Here is an 18024-nt window from a genome sequence, read left to right on the forward strand (position 1 = left end):
TTTCTAGACCTCAACCAAAAGTAAGGTCAACACTTCCCCTCATTAGATAGTCTATAAGGTGGATAGGATTGGTTAGAACTTGTTGAATCAACCTCCCCCATGTAAGCTCACAAGTTCATTTAATGAAGCTCAAGAGATCATGACACATAAGCTTCATACTCATCCCTCTTCTCTTGATTATTCATGATGGATTTAATCATGATAAAAGAGGCTTGGATAAGTTCTTCTCTCCATTAACTAAGTGTTGAGGTGCTCTCCACCTAAGGCTCCAAGTCACACCTTAATTTTGAGAGGCAATGACACTTGTCCCCACCTTCATGAAGGTGTCATGATGGCTCTTAACCATGATTAAAAATAATGGGTTATGGATGGTTAAGTTGGTAAATATGTCATAATGAGTCTAATGGGTCATGGTTGACCCATTGATGACTCCAAAAAAAATAGAGTTCATTCATATTCTCTCTTGTAGGGGTAAAGTTCGCATAATGACAGATAGACACACTTTCAATCTTAAACATCTCATTTATTCTTGAAGGAGTGAACTGTACAAACCTACCTCGCATGTAAATCATTCCTTGGTTGATCCCATGAAGCTTTGCATACAATTCTCTTACTACGGGAACAAAAACAACGACAGTAGTGTAACAAGGCACTTCCCAACACCTCTGCCTAATAGTCTCTTCTACTCAAGTATTCAACGTGTTGAATCTCCTTTCTTTGATAAGCCTCTTCTTCACTAGAACTCGACCATATAATTTTTGTGCATCGAAACTGATGAACTTTCTCCGATTGAAAATTCCAAATCTAGCGGATTTTCTAGAGTGGGAAGCCATATAATTTGAAAGTAGCGACTCTTCCCTCATTTTATGGTTTGGAGTCGATTTTTAAGAGTTATATGGAGAAGAAATAGCCAAAAACTGTCATTTAAAATGTTTTAAACATTTTTGAACCCCACGGCACATCATGCGCTGATCTGGCGCATCATGCGTCGGCTCTTTGAAAATTGGCGCATCATGCGCCAGTTCCAAAATTTTGTCGTTTTGATTTTAATTCAATAAATTCTCAAATTTTCCACAAAATTAGGCAAATAAAGATGTTTCTAAATATTTTATCAAATACACAAACTACATAAGGACCTAAACATAAATATATGAAACATATCTCAAACAAAACAAACTCAAAAACTAACTAACAACGATACATATGGGTTTCCTCCTACAAAGCACTTAGTTTTATGTCGTCAGCCCGACATTCCCACCCTTATTCTAGGTGACCCAACATACTTGCCGCTTTGAAAGCTGGTCTTTAACCATTAAAATATGATTTCAATTTGTACCCATTCACTTCAAATGTTCTTCCAGTCTTAGGGTCTTCAACATTAATTGCCCCACAACGATAGACTTTTATAACTCTGAATGGCCCTTTCCACCAAGACTTCAATTTTCTAGGAAATAATTTCAATCTTATATTGTATAATAAAACCTCTTGTCCATGTTTAAATTCTCTTTTTATTATCTTTTGATAATATAATTCTTTCATTTTTTTCCTTATAAATCCTTGCATTATTGTAATATTCATTCTTAATTTCCTCAAGCTCCTTCAATCGCAATAATCTCTTCTCACCAGCTTCTTTCAAATTGAAATTGAAATCTTGTATAGCCTAATAAGCTTTATGCTCCAATTCAACTGACAAGTGACAAGTCTTCCCAAAAATTAATCTATAAGAGGACATTCCCATAGCTGTCTTATAGGTTGTCCTATATGCCCATAATGCAGTATCCAATCTAGTAGTCCAATCCATTTTACTAGGATTAACACTCTTTTTCAAAATTCTCTTAATTTCATGATTAGATACTTCTGCTAAAAAACTAGTCTGGGGATGATAAGCAGTTGCAATTTTATGCATTATATTTTATTTTTTCCACCAATCTTGTTATTGTTGCATTTCTAAAATGAGATCCTCTATTGGTAATGATTACTCTCAGCATTCCATATCTTCTAAAAATATTTTTAATTAAAAATTTTGAAACACTCCGAGCATCACATCGAGGTAAAAAGATTGCTTCAATCCATCTGAATGAAGGTATAAATGGTCCCATAAAATCTAATCCCGACGCATCAAAAATTTCAATTTCCAAATTAAAATTTAAAGTCATTTCACTTTCCTTGAAATATTACTTACTCTCGGACACCAATCACATGTTTTGATATATATATATATTAACATCTCTAAATAGAGTAGGCCAATAAAATCCAGATTGTAAAATTTTACAAATAGTTATATCATTCCCAAAATGTCGTCCAAATTCAGTATCATAGCATTTTTGAATAATCTCTTGAATTTCTTTATAAGGCACACATCTTCTCATCATTAAATAATTACATTAATTATATATATAAGGATCATCCCAAAAATAAGGCTTTGCATCATGAATGAATTTCTTTTCCTGCTATTTTGTTAGTTCATATGGTAAAATACAACTAACAATATAATTTACAATATCAGCATACCAAGGTATTTCCCATCTTTTTACAACATAAATTTGTTCATCATGAAAAGTTTCATTAATTTCTTTTTTGATATCCAATATTTCTTCTTGTTCTAGCCTTGATAGATGATCAGTAATTTGATTATCAATCTCTTTCCTATCGACTACTACAAAATCAAACTCTTGCATCAGAAGTACCGATCCAATTAATCTTGGTTTAGCATCCTTCTTTTTCATCAAATATTTAATAGTCGAATGGTCAGTATGCACAACACATTTAGCTCTAATCAGCTATGATCTAAACTTATCAAAAGCATACACAATAGCTAATAATTCTCTTTCAGTTGTGGTGTAATTAATTTGAGCATTATTAAGAGTATTACTAGCATAGTTTTAACTTTAAAAATCTTATCATATCTCTACCCTAAAACAGCTCCAATTGCATAATCACTAATATCACACATTAATTCAAAAGGTTTCTCTCAATCAGGTGAAACAATTAAAGTCAAATTATAGGAGCAGTGATTAATTTTTCCTTTAAAGTTTTAAAGGCTTCAAGGCAATCTTGATTAAAGTCAAATTTTGTAACTTTTTCTAGAAGTTGGCATAAAGGTTTAGTAATTTTTGAAAAATCTTTAATATATCTCCTGTAAAATCTAGCATGTCCTAATAATCTCCTAACTCCTCTTATTGTAGTAGGTGGAGGTATGTTTGATATAACCTGTATTTTTGCAGGATCTACTTTCATGCCATTTTCTGAAATTTTATGCCCATTATCTGAAATTTTATGCCCAAGCACAATTCCTCCTGCAACCATAAATTGACATGTTTCCCAATTTAATATGAGAGTAGTCTTTTCACAACGTTCAAGAACTTTCTCTAAATGATTTAGACATAAATGAAGTTCCAAATACAAAAAGATCGTCTATAAAGACTTAAATCTTTTTTTCAATCAAATCACTGAAAATTGGCATCATGCATCTTTGAAATGTTGCATATGCATTACATAATCCAAAAGGCATTCGCCGAAAAGTAAAGGTTTCATAAGGACTAGTAAATGTTGTTTTCTCTTGATTATCTAGAGCAATAGGTATTTGGTGATAACTGGTATATTCATCTAGAAAATAAAAATATTTATTCCCTGCTAATCTATCCAACATCTAGTCTAAAAAGGTTAATGAAAAATGATCCTTCCTGGTGGCAGAATTTATATTTCTATAATCTATGAAGATTCACCAACCAGAAACTTGTCTTGTTGATATTAATTTGTTATGCTCATTTGTCACGACAGTCACACATCTTTTCTTTGGAACACAGCAAATTGGACTAACCCAAGCATTGTCTGAAATTATATATATTATTCCAGCATCTAACCATTTTAAAATTTCTTTCTTTACTACTTCTTTCATCATAGGTTTTTTTAACATCATAGGTTTTAACCTCCTCTACGGATCAGCTCTTGGTTCATGTTGATCTTCTAATAAGATTCTATGCATACAATTTAAAGGACAAATTCCTTTAATATCAGCCAATGTTAATATAAAGGCTTTCTTATATTTTTTTAAACTTTCCAACAACTATTGTTCTTGCATATCAATTAATTCTGAGGATACTATAACAGGTAATGTAGATAAACCTCCTAAAAATGCATACTTCAAATGTGTAGGAAGCATTTTCAATTGTAGTTCAGGGGGCTTATCAATAGATGAAATCAAATTCTTATTACTTTCTGTAGGATCTAACATTTTAAATCTTTCATGAACAAAATCCATATCCTCTTTAATCACTTCCATATATTCATCTTGAATTATATCTTCATCTTGATATTTCATATATTCCTTTTTAAATTCTCTTTCAAAAGTTTTCTTAAAATCTTCATGGCTTAAATATTCATTAATATTCATTCTGAAGCATTCAATCTCTTGCTCTTTTGCAGAGTATCTCATTAATTTTGCAATATCTGGTTTAATGAATATATGGTTTATGAAGAAATTTAAATCATTTGAAAGTATATATATATATATATATATATATATATATATATAAACTATTCTGTACAAAATAAGGGCAATCCTATTCTTTACCCTCTTTCGAGTGTTATAAAGAACATTGACTAATTCAAAGTTTGGTCCCTAATTCCATGGTTAGGCTGGGAGGATATCGATTGCCACTCTAGAGCTCTTACTACTCCCTCTCTTAAGGGCTGGCAATCTCGCATTAGTTTCCAATCAACTGAAATTTTGCACTTTAAAATTTTTAATTTTGCATCCAACAAAGTATATTTCCCTATTTATTTGTAACCAGTCCCATGGATGACATACTCTCCCATGAAATTAAATGCAATTCTCCTTATTTTGTAGAAATCATATCTCATTTAAGAACATATGTCTCTCAACAAGTTTTAGCATTTCAATTGGTCAGATCAAAAAGTAAATGAAGATCGGAATTCAAGTCATCACAAATTATTATCATATAAAATCATAGAAAATAAAATCTATTCTTCACAAAACCATATCTTCAAAGTAGGGAGGAGGCTATGAAGAAGGATAAGGAAGACTACTCAGAATTCATGAGAAGGATACGAAAAAACACGAATTTCATATCTAAAAACAAGTTTACAAAATCTAAAAACAAGTTTACAAAATAAAAGAAATAAAAATACAACTTATCTCACAATTCTTCCCAAGCAAATCCCTAGAAGTTCTCTCCAAGTCATTCTCTCTTTACAATCACTCTCAATTCTCTCTTAGAAGTGTAATGAAGAAGAAATCTCTCACATTCCCTCTCCTCTTACAACCCTAACAGAAAATCTCCTCTTCTCTCTCTCTGTAATTCACACCACTTTTTCTCTCTCCCTCACGTCACACACAAAGCCTCCTCCAACACTATGAAGTCTTCTTCTTTTATTTTGGGCTACCTCCTTTGGAAAAGAATTCAAAATTTCCTCCAAAAGTCAACTCTTTTTAATTCAAAAGATGTGTCATTTGATCCAAGAGTCATATCCTTTCATAAAAGAACCTTCTAAAGTTTCTAGATGCATTGAATTACTCCAAAAGGTGTGTAGAACAAGTGTCCCTTTGAAAATTCACGCAAAATTCATCTCGAACCCCGCCTTAATTTGAAAAAGTCATCCCTGGAGCATCATGCGCCTATTTGGCAAATCATGTGATCTGTCTTATCATGCGTCGGCTCTCTAGATTTTGGTGCATCATGCACCAATCTAGCAAATGATGTGCCAGAATCCCAAAATTGGTTGTTTTGGCTCTGAGTTAGAGTGAGAGAGACAGAAAGTCAAGAGCTTGGAGATTTTTTTCAAGGATTGTAAGAGGAGAGAGAAGATGAGAGATTTCTTCTTTATTACACTTCTAAGAGAGAATTGAGAGTGCTTGTAAAGAGAGAAAGACTTGGAGAGAACTTCTAGGAGTTTGCTTGGGAAGGATTGTGAGAAAAGTTGTGTCTTTTATTTCTTTTGTTTTGTAAACTTGTTTTTTTAATGAAATCCATATTTTGTAATATCATTCTCATGAATTTTGAGTGGTCTTCTTTATCCTTCTCCCTACATTGTAGGTAGCTCATTCTTCAACAAGAGTAGTTGGTGAGATGATTATGAGGTTCAGTTGTGTTGCCAATTCTCAACCCCTGATGAACAGCCTCGCGGGCGTCTGTGAGAGAGCTGGCAATATCGATCAAGTGGATTCTTTCTTCGTGTCAAATCTAACGAAATATAGGTTGATGCTTTCGCTTGACATTATTGTAGTGATTAGTTCGGATGCTTATATATTTTGCTTTAGATGTTTGGTTTAAATTTCGATTGTTCGGTTGCTCTTTTTGTGTTTCTTCTAGCTTGGTTGACCTTCAACCCTAGCTCAGATGGCTACCATATCTGCTCGGATAAGTGAGTCTCTTGGTCTTTTGTCTCCAGGCCTGTCTTTATAGTGTTTCCTCTCTTTTGAAGTGTTGGATCTCCTCGAGATCCACTCTAACACATTTTTAATATACATATATAATATTTAAATTTTATTTTTCTTATGTTTAATAAGATAAATTTTTAATAACATAAAAAATACCACTATTTTAAATTTTTATATATATATAAATTAAAATTTTGATATTAGATATATGAATACATTTTTGGGAAAAGATGCTTGAATAAATGAGAAACAAGTTTTTTTTTTTTTTTGTTTGGAACGGAAAATTCGTTAGCCCCTCTACAGAGCGGCAATGGTTGAAGCAGTGGCGGCAATTCTGCAAATTATCTATCTCTACAACTTCGGTTGCAACTTCAGAACTGAAAAAGCGAACAGCTGGTTCTCTTCCATCAAATTCAGATGGTTTTTTTTTTTTCGTTCTTCGTTACCAGCCAGCCGCCATCACCGCTCGATCGAAACGTCCGGTAATGGACGAACCGGCCGCTGCTCCTCCCTTAAAAAGGCTTCGCCGAGATAGCTTAGAAGAGCCAGTAGGAGGTGGGAGACGAAGAGGCAATGGTAGCTCTCCCGTACCACAACGTTGATTGCAGCCTCCGTGCCCTTGCTGGTAAGGCCGAGGGTTTTGGTAGGCACGCCATTGGTGGCCTCCATGGCGCTGTGTATGCCGTCACCAACTTGAATGGTAAGTAATGCTTCTCGCTAGTTCAGTTTGGATTTATGTGCAGGGTGTATGCTATGCTTAATCCATGAACATCAATGACTTCTATATTTTTTAGTTTTTAAACTTCTCTTTCTCTTTTGGTGAAATAATGGTTCAAAAATTAAAAGGAGCTCAAATGGATGGCTGTAGATTCATGATCAAGCCATTCACTTTTTCCTTACAATCAATCAGTAAACCAGAATTTGAAAGGGGGAAGTTGAATTAAAAATCAATTAAAGTAAACTAAGATTAAAATTTATTTTTAAAAAACAAAATCTTTATCCTTAATCTTTTTATTTATTAACAGAAAAAAACTCTTTAGTTAAATTTATTGGGATACTTACAAACTCTATGATATAGTTGCAAAAATTATTAAATATTTATTAAATTTAAATATAATTAATGTTAAGCATCTGATAGAAGTTGGAATACAGGCATGAGAGCTCTCACACTTATTGGTAATGCGTCGCATATGCAGTTATGAAATTATACCAAAAATGCAAATGTTAAATACATGTAAAAGATGTATTTGGTTTGTAAGGTTGCAAATGGGAAATTGGGTGAATTAAGCAAAATGAGGATGAATATTGAGTATAAAGTCTGAATGTTCTTTTTTTTTTTTTTGGTGCCATTTATCCATTTGTTTCTTATTCGTTTGAGAGAATCATATTTAAGCTTGGAAATAGCTTCTTTTTATAATAGTTGTTGAAACGCCTCTAGTTTGTATTTTATTGATGATATTTTTGGCTTTAAGAGATTGTTTGTTTTCTATATTTGAGCAATCATCATCATCTTTAGCCTTTTCTCAACTATTTGAGGTATATATTATGAACATTTCCATTTTTTCATTTGTTCTTATTGAGTTCTTCTTAAGGTATTAAACCTTGCTATGGGAATGAGTTCAAAAATCCAAAATTGGTTTTCTATGCATGCTTATTTATTTCTATTCCTATTAAATTATTTTGAAGCAATTTAATCCTTTTTAATGTATCGCTATGGTAAATTTATCTGATCGTCTAATGGGTAAATGTTGTACCCTGTTTGTAATATTTTCAAACCATTAAGTCTATTTTCCAGTATTTTATCTTCAATAAATGCTAGACTTTTTAATTGAACCATTCAATAACTTATTATCATTAAAATTTTCACTTATCCATCTTTATATTTTCATTTTGCATCATCCTCAACTAAACTATCAAAACTTATTTTACTAGTAACACTAGGATGCATTTAGCATAATCAATCTTTATATTGTTTTATTAAATTTTCCTTTAAGTCTTAATGATTCATTTTTATTGCATAAAGTTTCTGAGACTTCCTCATGTTAATTTCTTAGCCTTAATTATAGAAGTCTCATTCTCATCTATATCTCATTCTTTATATTATAGAGCTGAGATATGTTAACCTATCACATGAAGGTATCATTTTTTCTTCTAATTGTATCAACTAAGAAATTTTTGTTGCATTATCATTACTTTTATCCCAAGAAATTTTTATTGCATTCTCATTATTTTTATCCCAAACTATTTAGGTTTTATTTTATGAATCTTTACCACACACCGCATTAAAATTACTTGCAATATGCAACCTTTGTTACATTAATTTTATGCCTTTTATTTCTAAATATTCACTCCAACATTCTAATTTTTATTTATTTCAACAAATTAATGTCTCATAGATTAGATCTATCTTATTTATGAAAATCATATGCTAAAATAGCACGCTTTGAATAATTTTTTAAGCTTCTTCATAAAAACTACAAAACTATAGAAATTAATATTGATCGTTGATGTAATCTTATTTTTATTATTAAAATTCTCTAACTACCACCCAAATATTTTTAATACTGGTTAATGATTCATCTTTCAAATTCTTAATCATTTCAGCATATCGTTGACACCTGTCTTTCTTATTTAATACACTTCAATTAATTCTCAGAGTAGTATACCATTTTCCCTTCAAAGATCAATGAAAATTATATAAAAATTAATTATTTGCTATCTACATGTTTTTATTACATTTTTTAGTACAGCTTTTACTTTCATGATAAATCTTCTTGGCATATATGATATCAACTAGGTTTGATTCCAATATCAACAACAACAATAACAACAAAACCTTAATCCCACTACTTGGGGTCGGCTACATGAATCCTTTTTCTCCATTGCGTCCTATATAGTGTCATATTTTCATTTAGTTCTAATAAATTAAAATCATTTTTTATACAATAAGCCCAAGTCTTCCTAGGTCTACTTATGTCTTTTCTAACATAAGTCGAATCTAAAACCTCTACTCTCCTAATAGGATCATCAGATGGTCGACGTTTAATGTGACTAAACCATCTAAGACGAATCTCTCTAATTTTGTTTGTCACTGAAGGTACACCAACTCTATCACAGATATATTCATTTCGCATTTTGTCTCTAAGTGTAAAACCACTCATCCATCGAATCATTCTCATTTTGGCAACATTTAACTTAGTAATATGCTTCTCTTTTAAAGGCCAACATTCAGCGCCATAAAGCATTGCAAGTCTCACAACCATCTTATAAAACCATCTTATAAAACACAACCATCTTATAAAATTTTTATTTTAGTCTAAGCAGTACTTTTTTATCGCACAAAAGGCCCGAAGCATTCCTCCACTTCAACCAACAAACTTGAATTATACTATTAACATCTCCATCTATATCACCATCACTTTGAATAACAGACTCGAGATATCTAAATCGTTCACACCGTTTAATAATTTGATCACCCAAAGTTACACTTCTGTCACTAGAGCTACTAAAATTACATTCCATGTATTCAGTTTTAGTTCCACTCAAATGAGGGCCTTTAGACTCTAATGTAGACCTCCATAATTCAAGTTTTTCCTCAGTTTTTACTCTCATCTTATTCACGAGAAGGATATCATCAGCAAAAATCATACACCAAGGTGCATCCTTCTATAAATGTCCAGTAAGACCATCCATGATTAAAGAAAAAGATATGGGCTTAAAGACGATCCATGATATAATCCAACAGAAATAGGAAAATATTTGGTCAATCTTCCTTCAGTTTGAACTCAATTAATATCTTTAATGACTTTAATATAAGTCATATCAACACCTTTATTCTCAAGAACTCTCCAAAGGATATCTCTTGGAATCTTATTGTAAGCTTTTTCTAAATCAATAAAAATCAAATGTGGATTCTCCTTATTATCTCCGAACTTCTCCATCAAACCTCTCAATAATTGTATAACTTCTATAGTAGACCTAAATCCAAAATGATTATGAAAAATCTTTTTGTTAGATTCCAATATAATTAGAATATTTTTGTACATCTCATTTTGTTCTTTAAAATTGTTACTTGATACTATTTCTTACAATATCTAATTTTTAGTAGTTTTCAAAATTTCATTAAAAAATTATTGATCGAACACTATTCTATCTCTTATAACTCCAAATATTAATCTATATCTTACTTGGATACCCTATTTCAAGGAGAACTCTATTTTACCCCTTATTTTAACTAACATATAATATCCTTTATTAGTTTATTTATATACACTTTTCATTAATAAATTATTCATTAAACTTCTTATCTAAAATTTTCTCAAAATAGAATTCTCGTCTTTTAACTAAGATACTATGATCTTCTTTTCCAATACGTCTAATTTGATCAACATTTCTAAATCCTAAATGTATTATCCTAGTAGTAGTTTTTTTATATATTTCCTTTTCTTTTTTTTTTTGGATCAAGCCGATCATATAAGTGTAGTTTTTGTTTTTTTCACGACTTTTTTAGAGCTTATCTTTCTTATAATCATCATAAGCCTTAATAATGTTTAGCTTCACTTTGTTTGTTGATCTAACATAAGCCCTTAGCCTTTGTCATCCGAATTTTTCCATTGTGAGTTGTTTGTGATTCAAATAGTTGGTACATATTCCTTTTGTGCTATAGGAAGTTGCTTGTTTTTATTCGCTTTTTTTTTCACATTTATTTTTTTAAATTCACTTTAAAAATGGTCATACAGTGTTGGCTAGTGTAACTTGTGAGTGCTTTAAAGTGTCGGTGAAAATAGTATTGAAAAGATTTATGTCGTTGATAATTGAAATATCATCATTGTGTTAAAAGGTGTAAAATTAGTCTAATGATTGGGAATATTTATTCTTGTATTTTTCAAGAGTTTGCCAAAAAGCGGTGACAAGTAACTTCAGAAGGGCTATTCTTAAGCTCCTTTCTTGTGTACTTGAATTAAGAGACTATTTATGTTGGATTCTTATGAAAGTGATGGCTATTATTTTATCACTGGGGCATTTAGATACATACCACCTTATTCCTATTTATTTGCATATCTAAGTGAATATTACGTGCGGAATTGTTAGTATTATGGTGGTATTGTGATTGTATTGTAGTGAATGCCATCACAATACCACCAAATCCGCACGTAATATTTTTTCCATATCTAACACCTATACTTTTTTACATTTATACCATCCAAATCTTTTATATCACATAAAAAATACCACCATTTTAATTTTAAAAAAAGTGAAATACATCTTTTCATACTTAGATAAGATGACATTTATGTAAAAAATTGAACTCCAGGTGTTATATATGTAAATACAAAGGAATTGAGTGGTAGCATGTAAATCTTCCCTCTTTTTTTTAATGTAAAATGGAAATCCTCGTGCAGATGATGGATGTGGTTCTCTCCGTGAGGGTTGTCGCAGAAAGGAGCCACTTTGGATAGTTTTTGAAGTTTCAGGATCAATTCAGCTTTTGTCAATTTTGAGAGTATCTTCTTACAAGACCATTGATGGTCGAGGACAAAGGATAAAGATAACTGGCAAAGGCTTGAGGTTAGCCGAGTGTGAACATGTCATTATATGTAACTTGGAGTTTGAAGGTGGTAGAGGAGAAGATGCTGATGGTATCCAAATAAAACCTAGATCGAGACATATTTGGGTAGACCGATGTAGTTTGCGTGATTTTGATGATGGATTGATTGACATTACCCAAGAAAGTACTGACATTACAATTTCAAGGTATGCCAAAAGTGAATTTTGTAAATTATTTGTTTTGTTTTTGAGAGATTCTCACAAGGTTACCGGTATTCATGACTACATAATAATTTTCATGATGTTGAAAAATTGTTAAAAGTTCGGTACATCACTACATCATAGAAGCATTGGACATGAATGGCTACTTTCTGAAACAACCCAATTAGCATTGTGTCTTTGGTTTCCGAATTACGACGTTTATATTAAAGCAACGTCATGAAACATAGCATCAATTAAGTTAAGAATGATTTACATACATACCACTCAATTCTTATGTTTTTACATATCTAACACCTTAACTTCAATTTTTAAATATGTGCTTTCTTACCCATACATTAAAAGGTGTATTTCACCTTTTTAAAATCAAAATGGAGGTCTTTTTCATGTGATATGAAAGACTTGAATGGTAAAAACCTAAAAACAAAGTTTATGTGTAAGATATGTAGATATTTAGGAATTGGATGGTAAGAATGTAAATGCACCTTAATAATATGCAATTATGCTTAGTGTTTTTGCTTGATGCTTGTATATTTGAAGTATGTGAAAAAAATGAAAAGGTTGAAATATCTTATGGGCTTAATCTTGGGGGGTCTCACAGTAGCTTTGATAATCTAAAAAAGTTTTATTTATCTTGAAATTTCTAATGATTGTTTCTGCGGTATAAGGGTATACAAAACTTTTTATCAAGTGTTTGTCTGTCAGCTTTGTAGCATTATGAGTATTAAGTATATAATAGATGAAGTTATGCTTTCTATCATTTTATGCTTTTTTTATGGTAAAAATTATAATTTCTGCTTATTATTATTATTATTATTATTATTATTATTATTATTATTATTATTATTATTATTATTATTATTATTATTATTATTATTATTATTATTATTATTATTATTATTATTATTATTATTATTATTATTATTATTATTATTATTGATGTTTCTGATCTACATGGTTTTTTGTAAGCAGATGTCATTTCTCCATGCATAATAAATCATTAATAATTGGAGCTTCTAGCAGCAGTATTAGTGATCGATGCATTCGAGTGACAATTCACCACTGTTTTTTTGATGGAACGAAGCAAAGACACCCACGTGTTAGATTTGCAAAAGTTCACCTTTACAATAATTACACAAGAAGTTGGGGAATATATGCCGTTTGTGCTAGTGTTGAATCACAGGTATTTGTTATCCAGGGGAATTTGTAAGTTTTTTTTTCTAATCAAAATCTTAAAAACTCGAATAGTATGTCAACCAATTTTTATGCTTTGGTTTCAGATTCTTTCTCAGTGCAACATATACGAAGCTGGGAAGAAGAAGTTGGTTTTTAAATATCTCACAGAGATGGTAAATTTGAATTGAATGAATATTCCAATTTTTTTACAAATAATATTTTTACGCTATCTCTTACTTTGTATATCTATTTTGGCCTGGTCTAGGTTGTCAAGCCTATTTGATTTGGTGGGCTAAGTCATAATTGATTTAAGCCTACTTGTACAAGCCATCTTGACTCTAGTCGATTGCAACAAAGTAGTTGTATTGGATAACAGTAGTCCTCCAAAATACTCATCTTTTGTTTAAAGATGGTTCCAAGCGAAGCTGCATAGCCAGCTACAACAATTACAGACTATCTAAATCGTAGTAGTCTCTTAAAAGCACTGAGTTTAGTCGACCCCTATAAATTACGCGCGCATCTCATTCACTGTTTTTATGTAATGATGAGGTTCATCATTCTGATTGACGGGTCGCCCAAGAATTGCACTTGATTCATTGAGAAATTAGGAAAAGCCCAAGTTTTCTTAATTGATTTGTTTGTCTTGAACCTAATCTTACTCTTTGAGCTCAATTATTCAAGTAATACCTAGCAAAATCAATTAAAGTTAGACTATGGGTACATTTGTTTCAGTTTTTCCACCGCTTTTGGAACCGAGTTCCCAAATCAGGCGTTTTAATTGAGCTTCCATGAATCACATTAGAAACTGGTGGTAGATTTTTTTTCGGAGATCGCGACGCAGCTCTCTGCCCACATCCGCTCCCTGTCCCGCATCCCGCTTCTCGCGTCCAAATTCTTTACTATATCCAAAGGGCTTGCCTACCAATTTTCAGGGAACAAATCAACAACAACAAAAACAACAAAACATTTATCCCACTGAGTGGGGTCGGCTACATGAATCTTTTTTCTCCATTGCATCCTATTAAGAGTTATATTTTCATTCAACTCTAATAAATTAAGATCATTTTTTATACAATATGCCAAAGTCATCCTAGGTCTACCTCAGTCTTTCTTAACATAAGTCGAGAGTCTTTCTTAACATTTCTTAACATAAGTCGAGTCTAAAACATCTACTCTTCTAATCAAATCATCAGATAGTCGACATTTAATGTGACCCACCCATCTAAGACGACTCTCTCTAATTTTGTCTGTCACTAGAACTACACCAACCCTATTACAGATGTATTCATTTCACATTTGTCTCTTAGTGTAAAGCCACTCATCCACCTAATCATTCTCATCCCGACAACACTTAACTTAGTTTTATGCTTCTCTTTTAAAGGCCAACGTTCAGCGTCATATAGCATTGCAAGTCTCACCACCATCTTATAAAATTTTTCTTTCAGTCTAAGCGGTAAGTTTCTATCACACAATAGGTCAGAAGCATTCCTCCGCTTCAACCAACCCACTTGAATTCTACTAATAACATCCCCATCAATGTCACCATCACTTGGAACAATAAACCCGAGATATCTAAAGCGCTCACGCCTTTTAATAATTTGATCACCCGAAGTTACATTTCTATCACTAGAGCTACTACTATTAAAATTACATAGCTTTTAATTGACAGCATGCCAATCATAGCTATAAAAATATTAAAAGCATGTTAGGGTTTGCCGATCAAATTTATTAAAATTAATAGAATAGCATTATGGAATTTTACCTGCCATATGCTTTTAATTGACAGCTAGTTGAATAATTGAATTAATGACTATAGTTAATCTAATGTGTTTTTGATGTAAAAAATAATATGAATATTATTATTATAACAGTAAGGAAGTTAATAAAAAAAATATAATATAACATTAATAAATAAGTTTTATTATATTTGCAATGTTTTTTGTGGTACACATACAATGTAATTCCTGTATATTTACATATCTAACACCTAAACTTTAATGTTTACTTTTTTGCCATCTAAATTTAAGAGAATAAATTTAAAAAAAATATATTATTTCTAAAATTTAGCCCATCTTGATTCTATAATTTAGCTTTTGAGTTTACGTTAGTATTTCTGTTTATTTTATATAATACAGTTAAATATGAGAATTACATACATCTATAAAAACTATGAATTCTATATAATATGAGTAGAGTATTTCAGACATTTGTCCATAGACAACACTTTTAAAATTGAATTTTTAAAGCATACTAACTGCTCTGGAACATGGTTTTTAAATAGCAAATTTTCATTATCACCTTTTAAACTGAGATTTCATTAAAACCCAATAGAAACAAACACACCCTAATTTTCATGAGGCAATTTTGATTTCAATATTATTAGTGTAATAAGTGGAATAGTTCAAACAAAAGGGATGTGGTCCACCACAATGGGAACCATACACGTATGAGAGAGAGTATGGGTGTCACTTTCGATCAATTCCATTAGATAAATTCATACCATGCTAGACTAGCTCTAACAAGCTCATGCTTGTCCTCCTCTAGCCAAGTAATCAGTAAATTTGTCGGGTAATTCACAATGTGCTTTTTAGTGCCATCGTCTTGCTGAATTGGTCACAGATGACGTATTTTGTGAGATAGAGTGTGCCGAGGAGACTCCTCACGACTCACAAGAGAGCCAATAATATAAATTCCCTAGACAACTAATGCCTTTGTTTTGAGAATTGTGGAAGAGCTGCTACCTCCCAAGTTCTAGTTTTTATTCCTTTATTGCTATAATGGAAAATTGGATCTTCTCAATTGTGTCATACAATTTGAGTCAACTGCCCCATTTTAAGGGGCACAAATGTGCTTGAGTGTTGTCTTTTGTTTAACACATTCAAGGACCTTCCTTAAGGTGGTTCTTGAGGCTTCTCTGGGGAGTATCTCGTTATTTGTTAGTTTGACTTGTCACTAAGTTTGTGAGTACTCAAAAGCTTATGAAAAGCTTCCAGGCCTCCTTGAACATGTGGGGGAGGTTTAATGAGTGCCTTCAACAATTAGATTGAAATTTTGGATATGCAAGACTTAGAACTTGTAGCCACCTAAGCAATGCTTGTTGTAGGCCTTCGAGATAGTCCTTTACGTTATGCACTAGGTATGAGGCAATTTATGGCATTGATCGAATCGTTCGAGTTGATTACAACTATATCAGCATAGAAGACAGTACGATGCTCATGGCGTAGGGTTCAATGACAGAAAGTGGAAGAATTGATGGCTATCCTTGTGATCAATAGAGCTCAATCGTCATTAAAAGTTTGCCGAGAAGCACTCATGTTGTGAAGTTTTGCTTGTCGTACTCATTTAATTACTAGTAACCTCAAACTCAAGCTTGAGGTTGATTCATGTATAAGTGAAGCTCGAGCTCGATTAAAAAGCTTGAGCTTGAGAGCTTGACTCAAATTTTAAACTTAATTTTATTTAGGCTAGGCTATATGGACTCGTCTATGGTCATGTGGAGATGAGTTGGCCAATTTAAATTTTAATTAATGTTAATTGAGTTGAATCAGTGAGCTCTTCAGTCGAGTCAAGCCAAACTTGAGCTTGATCTTGAATTTGAACACTCGTTCGAACTCATGATTCAATAAGCTCGGCTTGTGAGTTTGTTAATGAGTTGAGCTCGAGCCGGTTCAGCGCACTTACACCCTTAGATGCAGTAAACAATGAAATCAAGCTTTGCCTCAATAACACGGAACAATGTTTGATGTTAGTAATTGTTGCAGGCAGCTGATAAGGAAGAGGGTACATCAGGATGGATCAAATCTGAAGGCGACATGTTCCTGAATGGTGCTCAGCCTTGTCTACTGCAAGATGGAGGTTGTGCCTGTTTATTTGAGGCTCACGAACACTACCAGACTTGGACTATGGAACCTGCTTCTTCTGCCCTCAAGGCGGCACTTCAGCGTTGTGCTGGATGGCAGCCTATAACAAGGCCGTCAGACTGCCTGGGTGGCCATTGAAAGTGCTTAATTCTTTAGCACCGAGTATGAAGGCAGGGAAATGCTTTTAGCATTTATTTAGAGTTGGCACTAACACAAATCTACGGGAATGGGATGCTGAAGTGGGACCCGCATTTGCATGAGCCATCTTGTTGGACAAGAGATATTTATTTTATTTCTATGTTGGACAATAAACATTCTTTATGAAAGATTTGCATACATACCTATCAATTCCTATGTATTTATATATCTAGCACCTATACTTCAATTTTTACACATATACGCCGCCTTACGTTTGCATGACAAGGTGTATTACGTTTTTTGAAAGTTAAAATAATGATATTTTTTATATGATAAGAATGATTTGGGTGGTATAGATGTAAAAAAGTAAAGTTTAAGTGTTAAATATGTAAATAAATAGAAATTGGGTAGTATGCCTGTGAATGCCCCTTATTTTGTTTTTATTCTGAAAGCGTTGAGTATGGAAATATAAATTTGATGTTGGTGGGAATTTGATCTTAGGATCTTGATAACCACTTTTAAAAGCTTTATAAACATATGGTATTGGCGCTATTGGGTATCAAATGGGCATGAGTGGTTGCATTTATTTTATCATTAGTTGTTAAATTATGGTTTTCTTAAAAATATCTATTGCTATATATGAAAACTAGTACACCTCGTCAGTTAATGGGAAGTTTTTATTCT

General features: G+C 32.2%; 1 protein-coding gene across 1 annotated transcript; it reads left to right on the forward strand.

Annotated features, from left to right (window-relative positions):
* The first annotated feature begins 6708 nt into the window (after positions 1-6708).
* LOC110038239 (putative pectate lyase 21) lies at positions 6709-17570 on the forward strand. The gene is made up of 5 exons (XM_020743007.1): positions 6709-7100; positions 11803-12154; positions 13139-13349; positions 13447-13515; positions 17104-17570. The coding sequence occupies exons 1-5, from the start codon at positions 6974-6976 to the stop codon at positions 17338-17340; spliced, it is 996 nt and encodes a 331-aa protein (XP_020598666.1). The 5' UTR covers positions 6709-6973; the 3' UTR covers positions 17341-17570.
* Positions 17571-18024: the final 454 nt, after the last annotated feature.

Source organism: Phalaenopsis equestris, unplaced genomic scaffold (assembly GCF_001263595.1).
Source record: "Phalaenopsis equestris unplaced genomic scaffold, ASM126359v1 Scaffold232294, whole genome shotgun sequence".
NCBI lineage: Eukaryota > Viridiplantae > Streptophyta > Magnoliopsida > Asparagales > Orchidaceae > Phalaenopsis > Phalaenopsis equestris.

What these genes read in the sequence shown, in the direction of transcription:
- LOC110038239 (XM_020743007.1), top strand. Translation starts at nt 6,974, where the DNA reads ATGGTAGCTCTCCCGTACCACAACGTTGATTGCAGCCTCCGTGCCCTT. An exon ending in GTGCTAGTGTTGAATCACAG is followed by an intron (nt 13,350 to 13,446) that starts GTATTTGTTATC and finishes CTTTGGTTTCAG; the next exon opens with ATTCTTTCTCAGTGCAACAT. An exon ending in TTAAATATCTCACAGAGATG is followed by an intron (nt 13,516 to 17,103) that starts GTAAATTTGAAT and finishes TAATTGTTGCAG; the next exon opens with GCAGCTGATAAGGAAGAGGG.